General features: G+C 41.4%; 1 protein-coding gene across 10 annotated transcripts in view; it reads left to right on the top strand.

Annotated features, from left to right (window-relative positions):
* rapgef2b (Rap guanine nucleotide exchange factor 2b) overlaps window positions 1–19,811 on the top strand; it is a 113,981-nt gene extending 94,170 nt beyond the window's left edge. For 6 of the 10 annotated variants that reach the window (XM_086055284.1, XM_086055318.1, XM_086055327.1 and 3 more), the window contains 20 exons: window positions 30–182; window positions 270–434; window positions 1,645–1,752; window positions 1,828–2,031; window positions 4,061–4,169; window positions 4,525–4,807; window positions 5,398–5,555; window positions 5,645–5,659; window positions 6,250–6,490; window positions 7,728–8,114; window positions 9,002–9,213; window positions 9,552–9,675; window positions 9,971–9,994; window positions 11,078–11,301; window positions 12,259–12,426; window positions 12,564–12,716; window positions 13,562–13,754; window positions 14,889–15,382; window positions 15,482–15,915; window positions 17,064–19,811. In XM_086055284.1, coding sequence (XP_085911410.1) covers window positions 30–182; window positions 270–434; window positions 1,645–1,752; window positions 1,828–2,031; window positions 4,061–4,169; window positions 4,525–4,807; window positions 5,398–5,555; window positions 5,645–5,659; window positions 6,250–6,490; window positions 7,728–8,114; window positions 9,002–9,213; window positions 9,552–9,675; window positions 9,971–9,994; window positions 11,078–11,301; window positions 12,259–12,426; window positions 12,564–12,716; window positions 13,562–13,754; window positions 14,889–15,382; window positions 15,482–15,873 — 3,807 coding nt within the window. In that variant the 3' untranslated portion in view covers window positions 15,874–15,915; window positions 17,064–19,811. The remainder of the gene's footprint in view (window positions 1–29; window positions 183–269; window positions 435–1,644; window positions 1,753–1,827; window positions 2,032–4,060; window positions 4,170–4,524; window positions 4,808–5,397; window positions 5,556–5,644; window positions 5,660–6,249; window positions 6,491–7,727; window positions 8,115–9,001; window positions 9,214–9,551; window positions 9,676–9,970; window positions 9,995–11,077; window positions 11,302–12,258; window positions 12,427–12,563; window positions 12,717–13,561; window positions 13,755–14,888; window positions 15,383–15,481; window positions 15,916–17,063) is intronic. The other 4 variants (XM_086055292.1, XM_086055361.1, XM_086055308.1 and 1 more) reach the window with 3 other exon arrangements.
* The last annotated feature ends 1,987 nt before the right edge of the window (window positions 19,812–21,798 follow it).

Genomic DNA, 21,798 nt, shown 5'->3' with positions numbered 1-21,798 from the left:
CTGACTTGTTTTGGACGTCTTTTTTGTAGTTTGTGTGCATAGCCCAGCAAGACTACTGCTGCATCCTGAACCAGGTGGAAAAAAACATGCAGAAGGTCGAGGAGGAGGGTGAGATCGTCATGGTCAAGGAGCACAGAGAACTGGACCGAACCGGCACCAGGAAAGGACACATTGTCATCAAGGTGATTGCTGAGCACCACCACCACCACCATCATTGTGATTGTTGCTTTTTCTTTGTTTTAACACCACCTTGCTTGCGCTCCGGTCAGGGCACTTCGGAGCGTCTGACCATGCACCTGGTAGAGGAGCACTCGGTGGTGGACCCCACCTACATCGAGGACTTCCTTTTGACGTACAGGACCTTTCTGTCCAGCCCCATGGTGGTGGGCAAGAAGCTACTGGAGTGGTTCCACGACCCCAGTCTCAGGGACAAAGTATGGAATCTCAAATACCTGCTTGCAGCTCAATATGCGGCCACTAATACAGTTGTAAAAAGCGCAAAGGACCAAAGTCTGCAAGCTTAATGCTAACACACGATGCTAATCGCAATGGATGGGCTAAAACTAGCTTCAACGGTCCGACTATTACTGCAGTTTACTCAGGAGCCACCTAGGAGTCACTGATAGTGTAGAGGTACACGCGCCCGAGTTGTGTGCGGGCAGCGTGGGATAGATTCCCGCTCAGTGATGGTGTCTGTGTGTGTGCCCTGCTAATAGGGTTGCGTCAGGAAGGGCATCCGGCGTAAAATGCTTTGCCAAATCAATGATGCGAATCGTGCGTGCACTTGATTCGCTGAGGCGACCCCTGAGGGGAAAAGCCGAAAGGATAACAACAACTGAGGAGCCACCTAGTTCCCAACTCTTCTTCGTGGATAATGATCATCTGTATTATTCTGACCCCTGGTGGCCAAAGTGCACAAACCAAATGTAGCACAATGTCAATGGGCATTGAAGTATGAAATAAAGATGTAGAAACTGTTGAATTCTTTATATTTTATTTATTTCTATTATTGCTGTGTTTTTATGGAATACAAAATCAAAATAGTGCCTTTTTTTTAATTAAAATCACATGATTTGTTTTTCTTTGTTGAGGCTGGAACAGAAGATTGGCATTTCCTTTCAATTCAATGGCAAAAGCGCCACAGATAAAAAGGCTTTGATGTCATTTCTTCCCTTTTTAAAGAAGCAAATTTGAGAAAAGAATACATGCATGTTCAGTTGAATAAAAACAAGTCAGTTTTAGTTGTATTTTGGGGAAAAAAGATTCTAACAAATTACATTAAAATAAAATAAGATAAACAAAAAATATATATACACACTTGGGAGGGCTGGGGGAGAGAAGAGAAACAAAAAACAAACACTTAATACAGATGTGAACATAAAGTATTGAAATTGTTTTACAAATTGCACTATCGAACAAAATAGCATAAAATTCATAGGGGAGAAAAAGTCAAATGAATAAACATGAAATATTTTTGGGGGAGATATAACAGTTGAGGTTAAAAAAAAAAAAAAAAGACAAAAATCCATAATTTCCATTTTTGATGGGGGGCGGGGGAAAGACAATTTAGCAAAAAAAAAAAGAAAAAACTTGAGGAATTATTTATTGGTGTGTTTTTTTAACTATTGCAATGTTGTTGCTCAGGTGACACGGGTGGTCTTGCTGTGGGTGAACAACCACTTCAACGACTTTGAGGGTGACACCGCCATGACTCACTTTCTGGAGGAGTTTGAAAACAACCTGGAAAGAGAAGTATGTTTCAAAAAAGGCAAACAACAATAAGACGCACTGTCCTCACTCACGACATGTTGTCTCGTTCCTCTTCAGAAAATGTGCGGCCACCTGCGGCTGTTGAACATTGCGTGCGCTGCCAAAGCCAAACCTCGCCTGGTGACGCTGACTAAAGCGTCCAGGGAGGCCGACCTTGCCTTCAGTCTGCTGGGAGGACAAGACAAAGGCTTCAGGGTCTTCATTGATGCCGTGGAGGCCGGGAGCAAGGCGGCGGAGGCGGGGCTCAAGAGAGGGGATCAGGTAAACGCCCACTTATTGCTCGTTACTTACACACCGCTTGCTCATGTGTGTTGTACATCCTGTATTAAAATTAGCAATCTTTTTTTTTTTTAAAGCTTAAGTCAACCCAAGCATATTTTTTTCAAGAATGTGTTCCCAGCAGGCCCACTAGTTGAAACACAGCATTCTGATTAATTTTGCGTTTGTGGAATATAAATTAAGTAGCAAAATGCACTTGTTTTCAGCCATCTCTGGGGGTGGCCATTTTGTCTTCTGTCGACTGAAAATGACATCACAACTGCTTACAACGACCAATCACAGCTGACCTGTTCTCTGAATCTGAGCCGTGATTGGCCGTTGTGAGCAGTTGTGATGTCATTTTCAGTCGACAGAAGACAAAATGGCCGCCCCCAGAGATGGCTAAAAACGAGTGGATTAACACTTATTGGGCAAACGCAATATTTATCAGAATTCCCTGTTTCAATTAGTGGGCTTGCATAAAACATATTCTTGAAAAAAATATGTTTGCGTTGACTTCCGCTTTGTCTTTTTTTTTCTTCACCGCTTGTCCATCTCGCACACGCACAGACTCACTTCACTCGCAAACATATGATTGCTCTTTTTTTATGTAAACTTTCTAAATCGTTAGTACCTTTTTTTTTTAATGTGTTTTTCTTAACTTGAATTTTAATTTTGACTGCTTGCCCGCCTCACAGACTCCACTCACAGCCATTTGGATGGCCAAGACTCATATAAACATTCTGACCTAGTATTGGCTACAACAAAAAAATGTATATATATTTTTTCTTTCTTTTTTCTTCTATTCTTCATCACCACATGCCCGGCTCGTACACACCTGCTCACTGCACCAGAAACCATTTGATTGGTCGAGTCATACAGACAACTAGAACTAATATTAACCAATGTTAAAACAAAAAAGGTTTGCTTACTTGACTGTTTGCCAGCCTCGCACACCCTCACTCTAAACAATGTAATAGGCTGAGCCACATATGAACATCCTGAACTAATATTAGCATGTAAATAAATCAATTTTCTTGTTGCAACTTGAAAAATAAAATACTTTGATGTGTTCTGGTTTGAAAGAACCATCCAGATCTAAATCCGAGTCCACCTCTTGAGGACCTTCTTTGATCAAACATAGTGCGCTAACAAGCCTCTCTAGCGTCCCATTGGACCGTTGTGTAAGTACAGGCCATCCTGTGCTCCTCTCAGGCCAGTAAACACACTAACAATGGCAATTAGCCAACTAGCCTACACAGCAACTGCTCCCTGCCCAAGGACGAGCGCTCAGAGGCGGATGACTAAACTTCACCTCCGACTAATAAGAACGTCGGGACCGACTCCCGGTGGAGCGTGTTAGTTAGTTAGCGAGCAAAAATGGGAGAGCGAGCGGAAAGAAGAGCTTCAGGGGATGTTTGGATTGGACGAGACTTAGCACAGATTCAGACACTCTCAAGATGGGGTTTCCAGGATGAAGGAGACTTTAGCTGGAAGCTCAGAACATCGCCAAGTGTGAAAAATGCTTGTGAAGTCCAGCTTTGAGGAGAAAGCCAACAAACTGCTTGCTGCTACCAGCTAGCTCAGTTCTTTAAAAAAATGTTTTTGTTCCATCACAAATCTGACATCTCAGCATAAGTGACTCGGAGCGCTCGTTTACTCAACTGTGGATGCTATTAGCTGGGAGGTTTTTATTTGTATGCATTTTTACGAGAATGCTCACTAATGCAGGGTTTTTCCTGGCACAGATTAAGACAGAGATGTTTTTTTTTTTTTTTAACTATTTGAATTCATCAATATCCTTTAACGTTTTCTTTTTCTCAAGTCCTAGACTAAAATTGTCCACCACATTTGCGGTAGCATAGAATATTTGATGCTGCGAATTCGATGGAGTCGGTCACCTCACAATTTTATATGCAGTGTGTGAGACAGGAAAACAGACAAAAAAACATCCAAGAATAAAAGTCAGTCCATTGTTGAGGTCATGGTCTTAACTTGAGTGCTCCTGTGTCTTGTTTTTCTTGCTGTGAAGATCTTGGAGGTGAATGGGCAGAACTTTGAGAATGTCCAACTCAGCAAAGCTAATGAGATTCTGAAGAACAACACGCACTTGTCCATAACTGTGAAAACTAACCTTTTAGGTAAAACACACACACACACATGCACAAATGCATTTTGTATTTACCTACATAATGCTGTCGTTTATGTAACATGGGTTTCATGATTGTGTACATGCTAGAAGAAGTATGGTTAGTTTTAATTATTTTGCCACCATCTTGTGGCATCCCTACACACTTGGGTCCGCCTAACTCTCATGAATAATGGCGTGTTACTTAGTGCATACTATATTTACCTGTTAGAAATGCCACAAAATTGTCCATTTCCATAGCAAATAGCACAATTTCTGTTCAAAATCACTCCAAAAGCACCCTGCCAGAAATTATGCATCCATGTAAGTAGCATTATCAAAATCATATTTTACCCACCTCCATGCAGTGTTTAAAGAGCTGCTAACCAGGCCCGAGCTGGAGCTCCACGGTGACGTGGATGGCGAGGACGAGCACGACCGGAAGAACGGCGCACCGCACCTGCCCAAGATCGGCGACATCAAGAAAGCCAGCCGCTACTCCATACCTGACCTGGCGGTAGATGTGGAGCAAGTGATGGGCCTGGAGAAGGCCAGCAAGAAGGTCAAGAGCAACTCGGTGGGCGGACGCAACAAGCTCAAGAAGATCTTTGACAAGACGCTCACCAGCATCCTGCCTCCAAAACCTTACAAGTAAGTTGGGCATGGTGCGTTTTTTTTGGGGGGTGGGTCCCGAACATCCAAAACGCGAAAATGTCAAAAACAACAACAATAGAAAAATGTCAAATAAAATCATTTTTTTATTTTTTATTATTATTTTTTTTAACCATAACAGGACACAGAAAAAAAAAGACTCGGTTACCGAAACCAGCAACTAAACAGTTAGCCATTTTTGTTTCCAGGGCTTGTACTTTTAAGAACTTCTACTAGGGAATTTAAGCAAATGAGCCTCAATCGAAAGCCAGTATCTTAGTCATGTCATTACGTTTTGCTGACCTTATGTTTCGATTACTTTGATTTATGTTAGTTTTAGTTCTGCGTTATTCATTTTCACTGATTTGGTTACGTCCCATTTTGTTTATTCATTTACGCTGTTTTGGTTACGTTCCATTTTGTTTATGCTACATCTTGTTTGCATTGCATTTCATTTGTTGTGTTGGTTTTATGTACACTATGTTTTGGTTATATCCCTTATGGTTGGGTGAAATAGTATTTAAAAAAAAAAAAGTCAAGTTACATTACATTGAATTCTTAATGTAACTTTGCGTCTGGGTTTCCCGCAGCGACGTGTGCGTGGGCCAGTCGCAGGACGACAGCATCGTGGGCATGAAGCAGTCCAAGCAGATCCCGCCGGCGCTGCCCGTCAGCGGCAACCTATCATCGTCCAACCCCGACCTGCTCCAGTCGCACCACCGCATCCTGGACTTCAACAACCAGCCTGGTGAGCTTTATCTTTGCTAATCCTGCTCCACTTTTAAAAACAGCTAATCTGCGCTAATATTTACCATCACGTTATTTGTGTTCTTCCAGTGCCGGTCAACCTGAGTAAGTACTTTGTGTACTCCGTGATCCCTTCCTTTACCTTGGGCACAATTGCACCTTTGACGGTCATTACGAGTTCTTGCTAATTTACAGTAAAGCCTGTGTGTTCACTGGGACTAATCGAGTCAAGCACCAACCTCCTCCTCCTCCTGTGGGTGTTTGCGTCTTTTTAATCACACTAATCAATTGAATCACATGGAATGCTGGGATGCCGGTGGAGGGCAAAAATGTTCTTTGCTTGGATGGTTGTAATGACAAGCATGAATCTAAAAATATTGAGTTTTCATTTATTGCGATAGTTACATTCCAGATTCACCCACAATAGGTGAAAATAAGCGATGTTGAGAATTTGTAGATTTTTTTTTTTTTAATGTTGCTTCTGTTTCATTCACAAAAGTTGCGTTGGTTATGTTTACTATTGCGTTACACTTATTACGTTTTGTGTATTATTTGGCTCCACAATGTTTTTGTTAACTATTGTGTCGTACATGACCTTTTAATGTAAGATTCCTTTAGTCTACACCGGTTGAACGTACATCCATGATTTTTAGAACGATTATGACGCTGAAAAATCCAAATCTCTCTCTTCGCAGATATGTCCGACCAGGTGCTGCGGGTGTTCAAGGCGGACCAGCAGTCGCGTTACATCATGATCGGCAAGGACACCACGGCCAAGGAGGTGGTGGCCCAGGCCATCCGGGAGTTCGCGCTGACAGCCGCGCCCGAGGCCTACTCACTGTGCGAGGTGTCGGTCACACCCGAAGGCGTCATCAAGCAGAGGCGGCTGCCCGACCAACTCTCCAAGTTGGCAGATAGGATACAGCTGAGCGGAAGGTATACACTCGCGCAACCCGTTGTGTGTATGTTGTATTATTTGGTAGTTAGAAGTTATATATAGCACACAATATTTATTTATTTATTTTATATAATTATTTATTTTCCCAGTCCGTTTATTGCCTCCCGTCTGCAGCCTGGGTACACTTCCATCGTCAGTCTATCCGCCTTTTTGTCAAGCCGGACCAAATAGTAATCACCTACTGTTTAGGTTAGCCCGTCTATCATTTTGAAGGGGCTTCCGTTAGCATTTCTGTCGACGAACGTCTGTGAATGTTGGTTTGGTTTTGGGGATAGAAATGGAAACAAATGCCAAAACCAATTTTTGTCTGAAGTTGTGTATCTCCTAAAGTATGTCTCGATAAAATGAAATGTAGACATTTTAAATGTATATATAGATTTTTAATCCTTTACACCTTTTTTTTCCCCAATAGAAAGGGGGGCGGGGGGGTTGTACCAATAAATGACGCGTCTCCTGTGGGGCTATGCAATTAATCGATAATTCAATTACAATTACGCTTACACTATACGATTACAAAATTGGCACAATCGTAAGAAACTATTATTAATATGCATTTATATCTAATGCAGTTTTGTTTTTTTACACAACGAAATCGTACTTGAATTTATATATTTGAACCTTTTGTATTTCATCATAACTAATTTAATAAATTCTGTTTGGTCAAAAAGGAACTTAGTGTTTGGAAGAAATTTGTCTTGATATTTTTTATGTTTAAACATTTTCTTGTTTTGTACCAAAAAATAAATTATCGTTTTTGAATCATTGTCATTTCAATTATTACCAAAATAATCGGGATTGATATTTTTTTCATAATCGGGCAGCCCTAGTCCCCTCCATGCTATCAGTTTTTTCTCTGTTAATCTGAGACAGGGAAACAATCAAATCTGAGACAGGGAAACAATCACCCAGTGCTTCTTACTTATTTTGTGTGTTTTTGGTACGAACAAGAAATAATTGAAGAAAATTCAGGTGGGGGATTTTTTTTTTTTAATTACAAAATTTGGACGAAAACCTTCCATCTCCTCAAATTTGTTTCCGTTATTTTTATCCAAAACGCACAAACAAAAAAAAAGAAATGATGGATATGATGGTACAGACTGATCTTTCGAACAAAATGTATGTATCTCCTCAGTAGTTTGTTTTTTTTTGTTTTTTTTGTCCATTTTTGTAACATAATTTGAGACCATCATAGCATTTCTTTGCGCAACCGAACAGGTACTACCTCAAGAGCAACATGGAGACGGAGACACTGTGCTCGGACGAGGACGCCCAGGACCTCCTCCGCGAGGGCCAGATCTCGCTGCTGCAGCTGAGCACGGTGGAAGTGGCCACGCAGCTGTCCATGCGCGCCTTCCAACTCTTCTGTGCCATCGAGCCCACCGAGTACATCGACGACCTGTTCAAGCTGCGGCCCAGGGCAGGCGCCGCCGCCAGCCTCAAGCGATTCGAGGAGGCCATCAACCACGAGACCTTCTGGGTGGCCACCGAGGTCACGCGGGAGCCCAACCAGCTCAAGCGCATGAAGACCGTCAAGCACTTCATCAAGATTGCGCTGCACTGCCGCGAGTGCAAGAACTTCAACTCCATGTTTGCCATCATCAGGTTAGACGCGCCCCGTGGCCTGGTTTTGGTAGCTAGTTGCTTAGTTAGCTAATTGTTTTCCATATTTTTATTTGGTTTTTGGTTGGTTAGTTACACAGTTGCGCAATAATTTTTTATTCATCGTTTGGTTTGTTGGCTTTGGCTGTTTGTTACTTAGGTAGTTGTCTTTTTAGTTAGTTACTTGATCAGTTGGTGGTTAGTCACTCAGATGGGTGGTTGTTCAATGGCTTAATTAATTGGTCACTTTTTTAGTTAGTTACTTTGGTGATTGGTTGTCTGGTTGGTTAATTACTCACTTAGTAGTTGGTTGGTAGTTCAGTGAATTGGTCACTCGGTTCTTTAAATATTTTGTTAATCAGCTATGTAGTTGGCTGGCCAATTTGTCGGTTATTCTCAATGGTTGGTTGGTTAGGTTGCTAGTCACTAAAGTAGACGTTGGGTTATTCAGTTACTTAGTCACTTTGTTGATTAAGTTAGTCTTTTGGTTGGCGAGATAGTAAGTCACCTAATTAGTTGTTCATTTAGTTAGTTTGCTGGCTAATTAGCTACTTAGTTTTGCTTGGTTGTTTTTTCAGTTGGTTTTTAGTCTCGTTTGTCTTAGATTGTTAATCAGTCACGTAGTAGTTGGTTGGTCGGTCGGTCGGTCGGTCGGGTAGTTCCTTTTTTAGTTAAATGAGTTATACAGTTATATGTGTATTTGGTAGATCACTTTAAATTGTTTTTTAGGGTGTTGGTTGATTGGTTTATCTGCTCAAGTAGTTACTTATATTGCATATGGTTTGTTAGTAGTCTCTTTGACTTAGTTATTCGACTGCCACATCATGAGTTTGTCCCACTTTAATACGGCCGTTTATTTTTTTTAAACTTTTTTCTTCGTTCCTGCCTAGCGGTTTGAACCTGGCTCCCGTTTCCCGCCTTCGAGGAACGTGGGAGAAGCTGCCCAGCAAGTACGAGAAGCTCTTCAGCGACCTGCAGGACTTGTTCGATCCCTCCAGGAACATGGCCAAGTACCGAAACGTCCTCAACAACCAGAACTTGCAGCCGCCCATCATCCCGCTCTTCCCTGTCATCAAGAAAGACCTCACCTTCCTGCACGAAGGTAGGCCATGGAAAAATATTTTTACTTATCGAATTTACCATATTTTGACTTGGACATGTCCTCAGTGAGGGTACGTTGGCTTGTTAAGTAGTTTGACAAGATGTGAAATGGGATGTACATTTTTCCAATGAAAGCGATTATTGTTGTTATGCACGCCATTTTTTTAAATCTTACGTTTTCAACGTATATGTCCTCATTTTGTTTATTTTCAAGTTACTTGGTTCACGCAAAGGGTTATCTACAAATGTTCCCATAATTTGAACCAAAAATGATGTTTTAATGATTGTAGGATTGTTTTTGTTTGTTTATGAGAATAATTTGTCATGTGCTGGCGTCAGGTAACGACTCCAAAGTTGACGGCCTGGTGAACTTTGAGAAACTGCGAATGATCGCCAAAGAGATCCGCCACGTGGGCCGCATGGCCTCAGTCAACATGGACCCCAACCTCATGTTCAGGACAAGGTACGGAAGCCTTGAGAGAACCCCCAAAAAACCTGAACAGATTCTATAATGTTTTATAATGTATTTTAAATCTCTGTGAAGCTTGGCGCCTTTTGCTGTTGTCGAAACCGGTGACACAGTTCCTTCATTAAGTGGTTTTTAAGCTCCTCTCCTGTGGCTTTTTTGTTTTCCACGCGGTGGCGTTTGATTTTCTTTGGTGGTCTCTGGTGCTCTTTCCTGTCCCTAAAAGCTTGTTTTGTCTTCTTCTTGCTCATCCACCCTCTGCCCCCCACGCTTGTCTTTTCATGGCCTTTAGGAAGAAGAAGTGGAGAAGTTTAGGGTAAGTTGTACATGTGCTTCCACATTTCTTTGCTGGCTTTCCTTTGAATGGCTTTACTAATAAAACATACAGTAAACCCCTGCATATTCACAGTTCGTCATTCACAAATTTGTTTATTCATCGATTTTTTTTTTTAGATGTTTGAACCTAGCCTATTATTTGCTTAAAAGCTAGTATTACTTTGGCGACATCGAGTGTAGTCTTGGTGTTAATGACTTATTGGGTTGTATCAAGTTCTCATGCACATAGTTGTTGGCTATTACTTTGGTGGCAGACAAAATGTTAATGCTAAATATTGTATGTTCAAACATTGTTATAACATTTTATTACATTGTATTTCCCTTGTACTATTACGATTATTATTACCAGTGTTTTTCAGGCATCTTGCCACCAGCAAAGTCGACCCTTTGTTACCCCTTGATAATGCATGCACGTTGTCGTTTTCCCCAAAAAATATGCATCAAACGTCATGTCATTTATTTGTTTCTTGTGTTCAGCCTTTTTTTTTTTTGTATCGCTAAAAATACACATTTAGGTCATGTTTTTTTATTTTTATTCTAAAAAGCACATTTTGTAGAAAGTTTTAAGTGGATGGCCTATGTACTTTCAAAATATTTACTTTTATTTCTATTTTTTCACTATCGAAGATATCCATAAGGCTTTTGTCATATGACGTTCCCTTTCATCATTGTTGACATTTTTGTGGTGCACATACTCAACATTTAATGGCAGCCCTGGAGGAGAACACATGAGTTGTTGTAATGATGAATGTTTTCTAATTAGGGGGTTTAATCTCCATAGATCCATATCTCATTACTTGATAATAATTATCTTGTAATCTTGTGGAATATGGGTTGTACTTTCACGATTAGCGAGAGTCCACATACGTCAACCACAAAAATGTCAACTATGAAGATGAGTACTATACTCACAGCTGCTTTCTTCTTCCTGTAATGCTGTGGAATTCTTTTAGGAAGCTCTAATGCTGCTTTTCTGCATGTTTTGCCACACAAGACTCAAGTCAAGAGTGCACTGTATTAATGTGAGTTGTGTCTGTTCCGTTTGTGTTTGCGCCTTGTGTAGCTCCCTGAGTCAAGGAAGCGCCAATGCGGCCGTGCTGGACGTGAACCAGACGGGCGGCCACAAAAAGCGCGTGCGGCGCAGCTCCTTCCTCAACGCCAAGAAGCTGTACGAGGACGCCCAGATGGCGCGGAAGGTCAAGCAGTACCTGGCCAACCTCAGCCTGGAGACCAACGAGGAGAGCCTGCAGACCCTCTCGTTGCAGTGCGAGCCCTCCGTCAGCACACGTGAGTCGCGTCGCTTATGACCACCATGTGCAGTTTTCCACCCGCTGCCTATTCTAATAACGTTCCGAAACATGGTCAGAAGGTTACAAGAAAAACACAAATTGGTGAAAGACATTTTTTTGTTGTTAGAAATAAGACATTTCTACAAAAAAGTGTGTATTTTAAAGTATTTTTAAAAAATCACGTAAAAAGAAAAAAATCCAATAACATTTTGTTAGACAAAATTGTAAGCAATGATAGTGTGCTACAAGATATCACACCATTTTTTCTCTTTTTAAAAAGTTCAATTTTTCAAAGTAGAGGCTATTTTTAATTTTTTAAATCGATATCTAAGTAACATTTGCCATTGTTTTTCTTCAAATTGCAAAAGAAAGTAACATCACACAGCTCTCAATGTTATATTAAAAAAAAAGAAAATCGGGGTTTAGTGTTACAGGATATCAAACTTTTGTATTTCAAAGCATTTTTAAAAAGTAAAACAAAGTTTTAATGTAAAACAATATTTTAATGAAACTCAAGGTTTTTAAGTTTAATTTTAAAAATGTTAGCTATTTTTTTCAAAGGTAATTAAGCCCCCCAAAATACATGTATTAAGTTTTTTTCTCATAAAGATATAAAACAATGTTTACCAAAACTTTTAAAAAAAAGTTACAGTACATCACACCACTTTGAAACTTTTTATTTAAGAAATAGGCTATTTTTATCCCCCCCTCCAAAAATGAAAATAAAAATCATTGATCATGCAACTAAAATAAAAAAATAAAAAACATACATCTTGAAAATGACTTATCCCTTTGCCGCTGATAAAACAAAACTCAAATGTAGTTTTTTTCCCCCCGCACCCTTTCAATACATTTTAGTGCTTACCACATTGGATTGTTGTCAGCATATTGCTGACACAAACCTGCTGTACGCGTCACCGGCACTACCTAACACGCATTGTCGTTGTGTGTCAAGTGCCCAAGAACGCGGGGGTCCGCCGCGCAGACACGTCCCCCGTGGTGTCCAGAGCGGCCAGCCAGCAGAGGGGGCAGCTGGCCAAAGGCTCCCAGGCCTTGCAGGTGCCTGCCGTGGCCCTGTACCCGTCACGCAAGAAGGTGCCTGTCAAGGACCTGCCTCCTTTTGGTAAGGCATTGCATCACCATTATTAGTAGGAGTAGGAATTCTAATAACCAACACATATTTGTATTTAGATATAAATTCGTAGCGCATCCGCATGTGGACAAAAGCTATTGGGACCAACAACTGCGTCTTTGATACAGGCACGAGCTCGCCTCAGTCTCTGAAGAAGATCCTGTCTCTGTCCGAAGAGGCCAGCGAGCGCCATCGCAGGCATCCTGAGGACTCGACGGCATCCAACGCCTCCTCGCAGCTCTCCTCGCCTCCCGGCTCCCCGCAGAGCTCCCCCAAGAAGGGTAAACACCCCAATGTGGCACTGTGATACACTTCTGCCCCCTGCTGCTTGGCTTGTACACTGCACATAATTGAGCTTGGAAATGAATATTTTCAACCCCAATTAATTATGAAAATGTGTCATTTTTTTCCCATTTATCTTAGCATTTATTCATTTTGCATTCATTTCTTGCCCCTCATTAGAATGATATGTCACCATTTTTTTTCGTTAGTGTCATTTTGATTTTTGTAAATTTCCAATATATTACTTCAATTAGTTATGAGTTATTTTACATTTATGACTTTATTTTTTGTAACTTCTGCCCCCTCTATTAGTTTTATTTGAATTCATGTGAATCAGGATCCTGATTCATATTTTTTTCCCCTTTGTACATTTTGTAATTACTTTATGTATATATTCATTTGCTGAAAGGTTTTATTCCCCTAGTAGGGCCTAAACTATTAATTCAAACTTTTTTTAAATTAGAATACTATTATGAATGTCAACTTATTGTTAGTAGCATGTTTTAAATTATAAATAAAATAATACTTTACATTTACACTTTGTATTTTCTTTAGCTTTAATATATTTTCCTCATTAATTTATATGTAGCACTTATTTCATGTGGATTGATAAATCATTATTTTTATATTTATTTCTATTAGATTTTTTTTTTCTTTGTTTCATTAAAACATCATTTTTGTTTATTTACAGTATTTGTTATCTTCATGACAATAATTTGTCATTATTGAGGCAAAGTGATGTTTCATTAAAACATCATTTTTGTTTATTTACAGTATTTGTTAGCTTAATGACAATAATTTGTCATTATTGAAGCAAAGTGACTTTTTGGTGTATGTTTTCCAGGTTACAACCGCATGGGTGACTCGTATTCGGACTGCAGTCAGAGTGAGATGTCGTCTCGCTCCAGCCTTCTCAGCAACTTATCCTTCGAGGACGAGCGGCGGTTGAGGCATTCAGGGGGCGTCGCCGAGTCCCACATGGGGGGAGCGCGCCTAGAACGGCGTGCCGCCACCGATCCCGACCAGTACAGCCTCGGGTACGTGATCACGTTAGTGCTCCTGCAACTTGATTCGCACATGTAGAATGGAAGAGTGCAGACCTCCGCCAAGGCTTGCCGTTTGACTGTTTGGGCTGATCATTACAAATGCAAACAACAACCTTTTTTCACAACGGCTCCATATAGAGTTGCCAAAAGTGATAACTGGTTGATCTCCATCTTTATCAAGATTTATGCCACAATTTAATTAATTCTTCTCCTTTAGTGGAAGTTAGATTTTTGCATATCTAGCCAACCACTTGACCAAATAACAAACCATCCAACTAAATAAACAACTCAACAACTAGTTACTTGGTGTAGTAACCAAGCAACCTACTAGCTAACCAAGACTGACCAAACTACGCACCAACTGATCTTGACTTCCTGACCAACTAACTAAGCAGCTAACAGACAAACTTACTAATCAACCAGCTAATTAACCTGGTAATTAATCAACCTGTTAAGACACCAACCACCTACTGCCCAAGTAATTGATAATTGACCTTCCAACTACAAAAGAAACAACAGACTTAATTAATTGACCGGCTGACTAACTGACCTATCAGCTGACCAACTGATATACGGAGCAATGAACTAACCAATGAGCAACCAATCCAACTAACTAATGAGCTAATTTAGTAAAGGAATCAACAAAGTAACCCATAACCATATGGAGATAAACCGCAGACCAACCTACCTGCCAACAAACGAAGCATAAAACTTACTAATTAACTAATAACCAGCTAGCCAACTGATCAACCAGCTAAACAACTAACAAACTCGGCGATCAACATAATAGCAAGTCATCCAGCGAACTTCCCAAGGCTAATTATGCCAGATTAATAAACTAATTAACCTACAATCAAACTCATTGTCTAACTTAACTGAAGAAGCAGAATACAGTAACTCAAATCTGTGTTTTTCTTTGGAACCTATTCCCAGCAATTCACTAAACAATTCACCTATCTACTGTTTAATGCCACAAGATGGCGCCAAACACATTACACACTCATGGGCAAGTAGTGCTTTGGTCTCTTCTTGTGGCATTTTGGCACTAAGGAACGTTGTTAATGTGAATTACAATACTGGTGATGGTCGTACACTAGAGGATGTGACGCGACGTTTGGTTGGCAGGTCGTACTCGTCGATGCAGGACTGCCGGGGCATCTACGCGGGCTGTCCCACGGTGTTGTCGTCTCCCAGCTCCGAGGAGCTGACCCAGGACCAGGGCGACCGCGTGTCCCTGGACGCCGCCGATAGCGGGCGCGGCTCCTGGACGTCCTGCTCGTCCGGTTCCCACGACAACATCCAGACCATGCAGCAGGGCCGCAGTTGGGAAACGCTGGCCTTCGGAGGGGGGCTCCCGCCCGCCGGCGGTCCGGAAGCCCTGCTGTGGGCGACGCAGGCGCGGGGCAGCTGGGCTTCGGCCGGCTCATCGTCGTCGTCGTCCGCCGCCTACTGGGGCGAGGACTCGGAGGGCGACACGGGCACCATCAAGAGGCGCGGCGGCAAGGACGTCAACGCCGACGCCGAGACCAGCAGCATCACGTCCACCGGGTCCGAGGACGCCAAGCAAACGGGGCGGCCCTCGCCCTCGCCCGTCACTGCCGCCTGTAAAGGACTTATATGTGAGTTTCTATATGTGAGCGCCGGAAAAAAGTCATTTGATGAGTACGAAATCACCAGAAAAAGTCATTATTAAAAGTAATTGTGTTGTGTCCCTCAAGCCCGGAAAGAGGGGCGGTATCGCGAGCCTCCCCCGACGCCGCCCGGCTATACGGCGCTGACCATCTCCGACCTGGCGGACGGCCAGTCTCCGCCCCCTCCCGGCCCCAATTCCGCCACGTCTGCGACGACGACGCCGTCGAGTCGCCGTCCGCCCGACTACACCACGGCGCTGCAGCGCTCGCGCATGGTCACGCAGTCCCCCGACTCGCAGGCCCACCAAGCGGCGTCCAAGCAGAGGGGCAGCAGCCTCCGGCGCGGCCGGGACGACGACAACGATGATGACGAGGCGGCGGCGGCGGAGGAGGAGGAGGAGGAGGAGGGTGAGTCTCCTAAACTTGTCGCTCTGAGGAAGCCGAGGGCGCAGCGTACCCCCCGGCCCCCCCGGCCCTGACAGTCTGTGTGCAGGAGGGGCGCCCCCTCCATCCCATGGCAGGTAAAAACTGATTTATCGGATAGCCCCACCCACTCCCTGTCCCCACCTCAATGCATGCCGACACACATGGACTCATATTTGACCACTCACTACTTCCTGCTACATTCCGCGGGGGGGCGCCCCTAGAACTAACCCCCACCCCCCAATTCCTTCACAACCTTCCAGGTTTAATATCGATCGTTTCTTCGGTGTGGAACTTTAATGCATGGGAATAGAAGCTCGACATCTTCTCCCCCTACACACACACACACACTCACGTAGTTTGCCTCCACCCCCAGTGGCATCGTGGATGAAGTCTGTTGATTAAGTCAGGAGAAAATATTTAGACTTAAAAATGAAAAGACAAATCTTAATTGTAAGAATGATTGTTCTAGATGGCATTAGCATATCATGTTCAATATATTTTAGATTGCAGTCTTGTTTTCAGCCAAGCATTTCAATAGGCAAAAAAAAAAAATGTAGCTGTTCCACCTAGTGAAGATGTTTCACCGCCATTTGACCAAGAAGAGTAAAAAGTGAGTAAAACTCGAAAAGAAGATACCATTTTGATCATTTCAAATTAAATAATTTTAGAGATGCATTTAAAAAAAAAAAAAAAAAATTAAGAACCTGCGCAAATGAAACCATGTCAGAAAAATAATCTCAGCTCAATTTGCGAACATCACATGACCTACGTAACTCAGAAATCAGGTGAGCCACGCTTGGTCGTTACCTGAGCCCTGAGCAACTGTGATGAGTGGATTTTAATGCTTAATTCATATTCATATACCACAAGTGCAATATTAATCAGAATGCCATTTAGACTAAGTGGGGCTGCATGGAACATAGTATTGTAAACCAAAAACGTCATTGTATATATTCTTAATAGGTTACGTTAACGCTAACGTTTTTAAGGTTACAAGAGTAAAACCAGACAATTACAACAATTGTAATATTACCAGAAAAAACACAACACACAATTTAGGAGGAAAAAAAAAAGCCTTTGCCGGGTTCTGTGTATACAGATGAACAGGTGACTTTCCTCCTGAAAACATGTGGAAGAATTTCAAATCCCTCTCAATGGTTTATGAGCCAGAGAGGATGGAAATGAATGTAAACGTTCCCGATGAGCTGATCGCAACCTCTTGACTGTTTTGTCCTCTCCGCAGATGACGAGCAGGTGTCGGCGGTCTGAGGGGGGGAAAGAAAAACAAAAAACTCTTTGCCGTCCCTCCAAGCGACCAATAGACTCTCATCATCAAGCTACGTACGTGCCTGCTCTGCCTCCTGATTGGTGGATTCCTCCCGTTGGCACATCCTCTTCCTCCCCACCCCCCTGCCTTAAAGCATCATGGGGGGTTGACGGACCCTGCATGCAAAAAAACAAAAGAAAAATACTGTGAAGAAGATGATGAGGTGAAAGACGACATGCCTGGCACTTTTTGGACGATATAAAGACATTTAAAAAAATAAAAACAACATTGTTGACATCCATCTGCACTAAAAAGAACAAAAAAAAAACAAAAAAAAACACACCTAGCAGACATTTTGAGGATTCTTTCAATCAAACTCTTTTGCACTCCTGACCCGCTCCAGGAGATCGGAACAATGACGTCAGTATTAACACACACACACATTCACACCCACACACACACACACACAAAAAGGACAACTTTTCACACACACTTTTGACGAGCACTTTCAGCACAAAACCTAGTGGACGCCAGGCTCGTGGACGCCAGGGTAACGATGACGACGAGGGGGCGGGATCGCGTCATCTTCTCCGAAAAGCACAATAACAAAAAGTGGGGGGATCTAAATAAATAAATAAATATTAAAAAAAAAAAAAGAGAAAGAAAAAAAAAAAAAAGCAGGACTGCAAAGCTGTCAATCATGGCCCTCGTTGACATTCAGAAGACAAGTTTGTGTGAATGTCCAAAGCGCCTTAGGACTGCACATTCATCACACAATGCGCCCCCCCCCCACCCCCAACTTCAACAAGCAGAGTGAAATGCCTTATTATTACTCAACGCTTCCTTTACATCATTGTGGCATAGCCCCCCGCCGCCCCCAACACACACATACACACACGCACACACACACACACACGAAAGTGAACATCCCCACAATCTGTAAAACTAGGACTTGACTGAAGGACATTTTGTTGTTGTTGTTTTTGTAGACTTCGGTGGCGAAGGAATGGAATAAAATAAAAGCAGCAAAATAAGGCTGCCAAAGGGGTCGACACCGAGGAGTGTTAGAGCCACACAGTAATGAGAACCTAAATAATACAAGTAGGGCTGCAACTAAAAATTATTGTAAGAATTGATTCATCTGTCAATTAATTGATGAATTGGATTTAAAAAATATTGAAATTTCCATCAGTTATTCTGTCAGTTCATTGATGAATCGGATCAAAAAATGTTAAAATCCCCATCCCTTAATTCAAAAACAAAAACAATTTCAAATTGACAGTGCAGAAAACTCCAATTAATCATTATTCAGTTGCTAGTTTGGTCCTTAAGATGTTGGTCATTGTTTTTCAATGTAAAAGCAGATGTTTGCAAATGTTCATTCAACTCAAAACAGTAACTCCGCTTTCATGGACGACAACATAAATCGGATGTTTACTCATGAGTAGCTAAAATGTTCATTCAGCGCCAGACATTTTCAGACCCTCTTTTATTTTGAAAAATATTTGAAAATATATAAATACCTGTGATTGAATGGCTGGACTGTGAAAAGACATATCTCCTTGGCAGTGGATGAGTCAAATAAATATCGATTGATTAACTATTCAGTGCCAAAGACATATTTATATGTCAAGACATATAAATATGTCCTTGGCACTGAATAGTTAATGAGAAACAGAGCCCAGAATATTTCCAAGGAAAACAAAGTCAATCTCTTGAGAATACGTTCAAAATGTTACGAAATATATAAAATAAACAAATAGCAATTGTTCAATCTTATGTGACCAGAAAAAAATGATTGTCATAAAAATCATATTCATTTGAGGATAAAATCTATTAGCGGAAACTAAGTTGTTTTTCATATACTTGAGAATAAAGTTGTCGTTTTACGACAAGTTAACAAAAACAGTCCAGAATGTGACCACCCAAAAACATCATCTGACTAGAATACAATCTGAATATTACCAGAAACGTCAGAATTTTTACTTTTAATGAAAAGAAAATGTGAATATTGCGAGGAAAAGGAGAAAAGTATATATATTATCATAATTTTGACTTTTCTGGTCAAATTCTGACTTAACTGTTACCAGTGTGTGTCCTAACTTTGTTTTCTGCTACTTGAACATGTTTCTTTCGTTTTCTTTTGAGTGTTGCGCTAAGACTCCTCGGGGGAATGATGTTTTTTCTCTTTGGTCCTCCAATCACAGAATCCTGCTGATCACATTGATCAGTATGGCGAGAAAAATAGTAATAAAATAAACTAGACTGAAGAGAGGAAAGTGTTTTCCACTGCGATGACACACAAAAAAAAACAAAAAAAAACATGTTCTTTTTGTTATTGTGATATACGTTTTTGTTTAGTTTTGTACGGGCCGCATTTGAAGACTTGACGTTGCACAAAACGTGTCGGTTTGATGTCGTGGGTAGAACTGCTACTGTTGTGGTGATGATGATGATGATGATGACCATGATGACGAAGATGATAACATTGTGTACATTTTAGCTGGTGATGTTCTCCTTCCCTCTACTACGACTCGCACTTGTATGTCTTTTACAAAGACAATCGGTGGAGTACGTGTCGCTCGTTTTTTCTTTTTTTTGTATTTTTAATACAATAATTGTAAATATTGGTTCTATTTTTGTTCAAATGTATTATGTTTATGCCTCAACATCCAGTTTGTAAGAAGCTGGGAATCAATAAATACTGCATACAGAGTACAGTCACTGAGCTTTTTTTTTTATGTACAATTAAATTACCTTCGAAATGATATACAAATTGTTAGCATAGCATAGTATGATTGAACGTCATTTTTGAAAAATTTTAAAAAACAAAAAATGCAACGGGTTCAGCAAACAAGAGTCCACTTGCCTCCATTCAACCTTGGCTGATAATCGACGATTTCTGTTTGCAAGCAATGAATATTAAGTCTGAATCACATGCTTTAAGGGACAATGTGTTGAATGTTTCGATTTCTCAATGATCCATTTTAATAACCCACTATTAATTTCACAAATATGCCCAAAAAAATATGCTCTATCACAATGTGTTTTATATAATCGTAGGTGAATCTCTAATTATACTACACGTGTAACAAATGCAATGCACTTACTTCATGACTTGAGGGAATACTAGAAGTATTTTGTGATGACATTTTCATTGCACCACTGCTGAAGAAACTGTTGGTTGGGAAAATCGAATGCATAGTTTGTTTCTCTGGGTCCACTTTCAGTGCAGAGCAAACAGCGGTAACAAACTCGGGTGACGCATTTTTTTTTATTTTTTTTTAATTGCGATCAAACGTCTGAAGAAGAAGTGAATAAAACATACTTTGTGCCTGTGGGAGTGACACAGGGATGGATGAATTAAACAAACCCGACGTTTCCTCTGGCCAATTAGAGGAAACAGGGTGTCATGTGCCGGCTCGTCCTCGAGAGGGCGCCATCCTCCACGAAAGTATTAGGAAAGGTGGTGCTGGTTTATCAACAGGCGGCCAGTGTGTGTGCTCGTGTGTCAAAAAGAGGGAGTGTGTGAGCTCGTATGTCTGTCTGCGCGTGTTACGTGTTTGTGAGATAGATTGTGTGTGTCTTAATAATGTGATAGATTGCGTGTGTGTTTGTTAAATATGTTTGCAAATCTGCGAATGAAAGTGTTAAATATATGTGTGTCATGTGTATATATTCAGTCTATGTGTGGTGTATGCACATGCTAAATGGGTGTGCGTGTTGAACCCTAAACTGTGAGTGTGTGTGATGGCATTGCTGTGAAATCGGATGAAGGGCTGGCGTTTGCGTCGGGAGTGTGCCTGGGCCCGTAGGACGAATAGATGGTTGCGGTCAAGAGGGAACCTGCAGGGAAGTAGTGTTTTTCAAGAGAGTAGCAAAATGATGTTGAGGCACCCATTTTGGCGCTGTCCAATGATAACCTTCCATCCATCGGTTTTCTACATAGCTCTTATATCAGGGGTCTTCCATGCTGTTCCTCGAGGGCCACTGCCCTGCTTTTTTCATCTCTACATGTTGCAACGCACCTGATTCAAATGATTAGATAATCAGCAAGGTCTGCAGAATCTGGATAACGATCCTGATCGTTTCAATCAGGTGTGTTGCAGCAGGGAGAGATGGGAAAACGTGCGGGACAGCGGCCTCCAAAGAACGGGGGATTTCAAACGTTTTTTTGTTGTTGTTATGACGGAGAATGAAGCTACTGGACTAAGAGGAGCATCTTTTTGGTGCCGAGTCATCACAACTTCAAGTAAGTGCTGTCATTTTGTTCAAATGGACTACCGAAATAGTTATGATGTCACACAGCACCGCGTTGGAGGTTGATTCATTGTTTTCTTCCAGTGTTGATTGAAGGTTTCAACTGAGAATCTTCCTGAGGTCAACCAACAACATGGCGGACAAACAAATACTGATCAGGTGGGTGAAAAGGAAACATTTTTGGCCTTTGTAAGTGGATTTTTGGAAATGTTTGATGTGTGGCTAAAGGCTGTTTGCCTCATCCCAGGGAAGCAGTCCAGAAAAAGAACGCCTGTGGAAGGTAAATACTATATTAATCAAATATTTGTTAGGATTAGTGTGGTGTTGAGGACCCAATTGCAGGGAAGCAGAGACACAAGGTAGGAGTCACTGGTGGAGCTAGGATTTTTTTTTTTCGTTTCGGGGGTTGGGCCAAGGATATCTAAGACAACAACACAATTATAAATGTCAC

Source organism: Filicampus tigris, chromosome 2 (assembly GCF_054856515.1).
Source record: "Filicampus tigris isolate MCC_2025a chromosome 2, RoL_Ftig_1.0, whole genome shotgun sequence".
In the NCBI taxonomy this organism is placed as follows: domain Eukaryota; kingdom Metazoa; phylum Chordata; class Actinopteri; order Syngnathiformes; family Syngnathidae; genus Filicampus; species Filicampus tigris.
The sequence above is the reverse complement of the archived record's forward strand: the minus strand, read 5'-3'. Positions and strand labels throughout refer to the sequence as shown.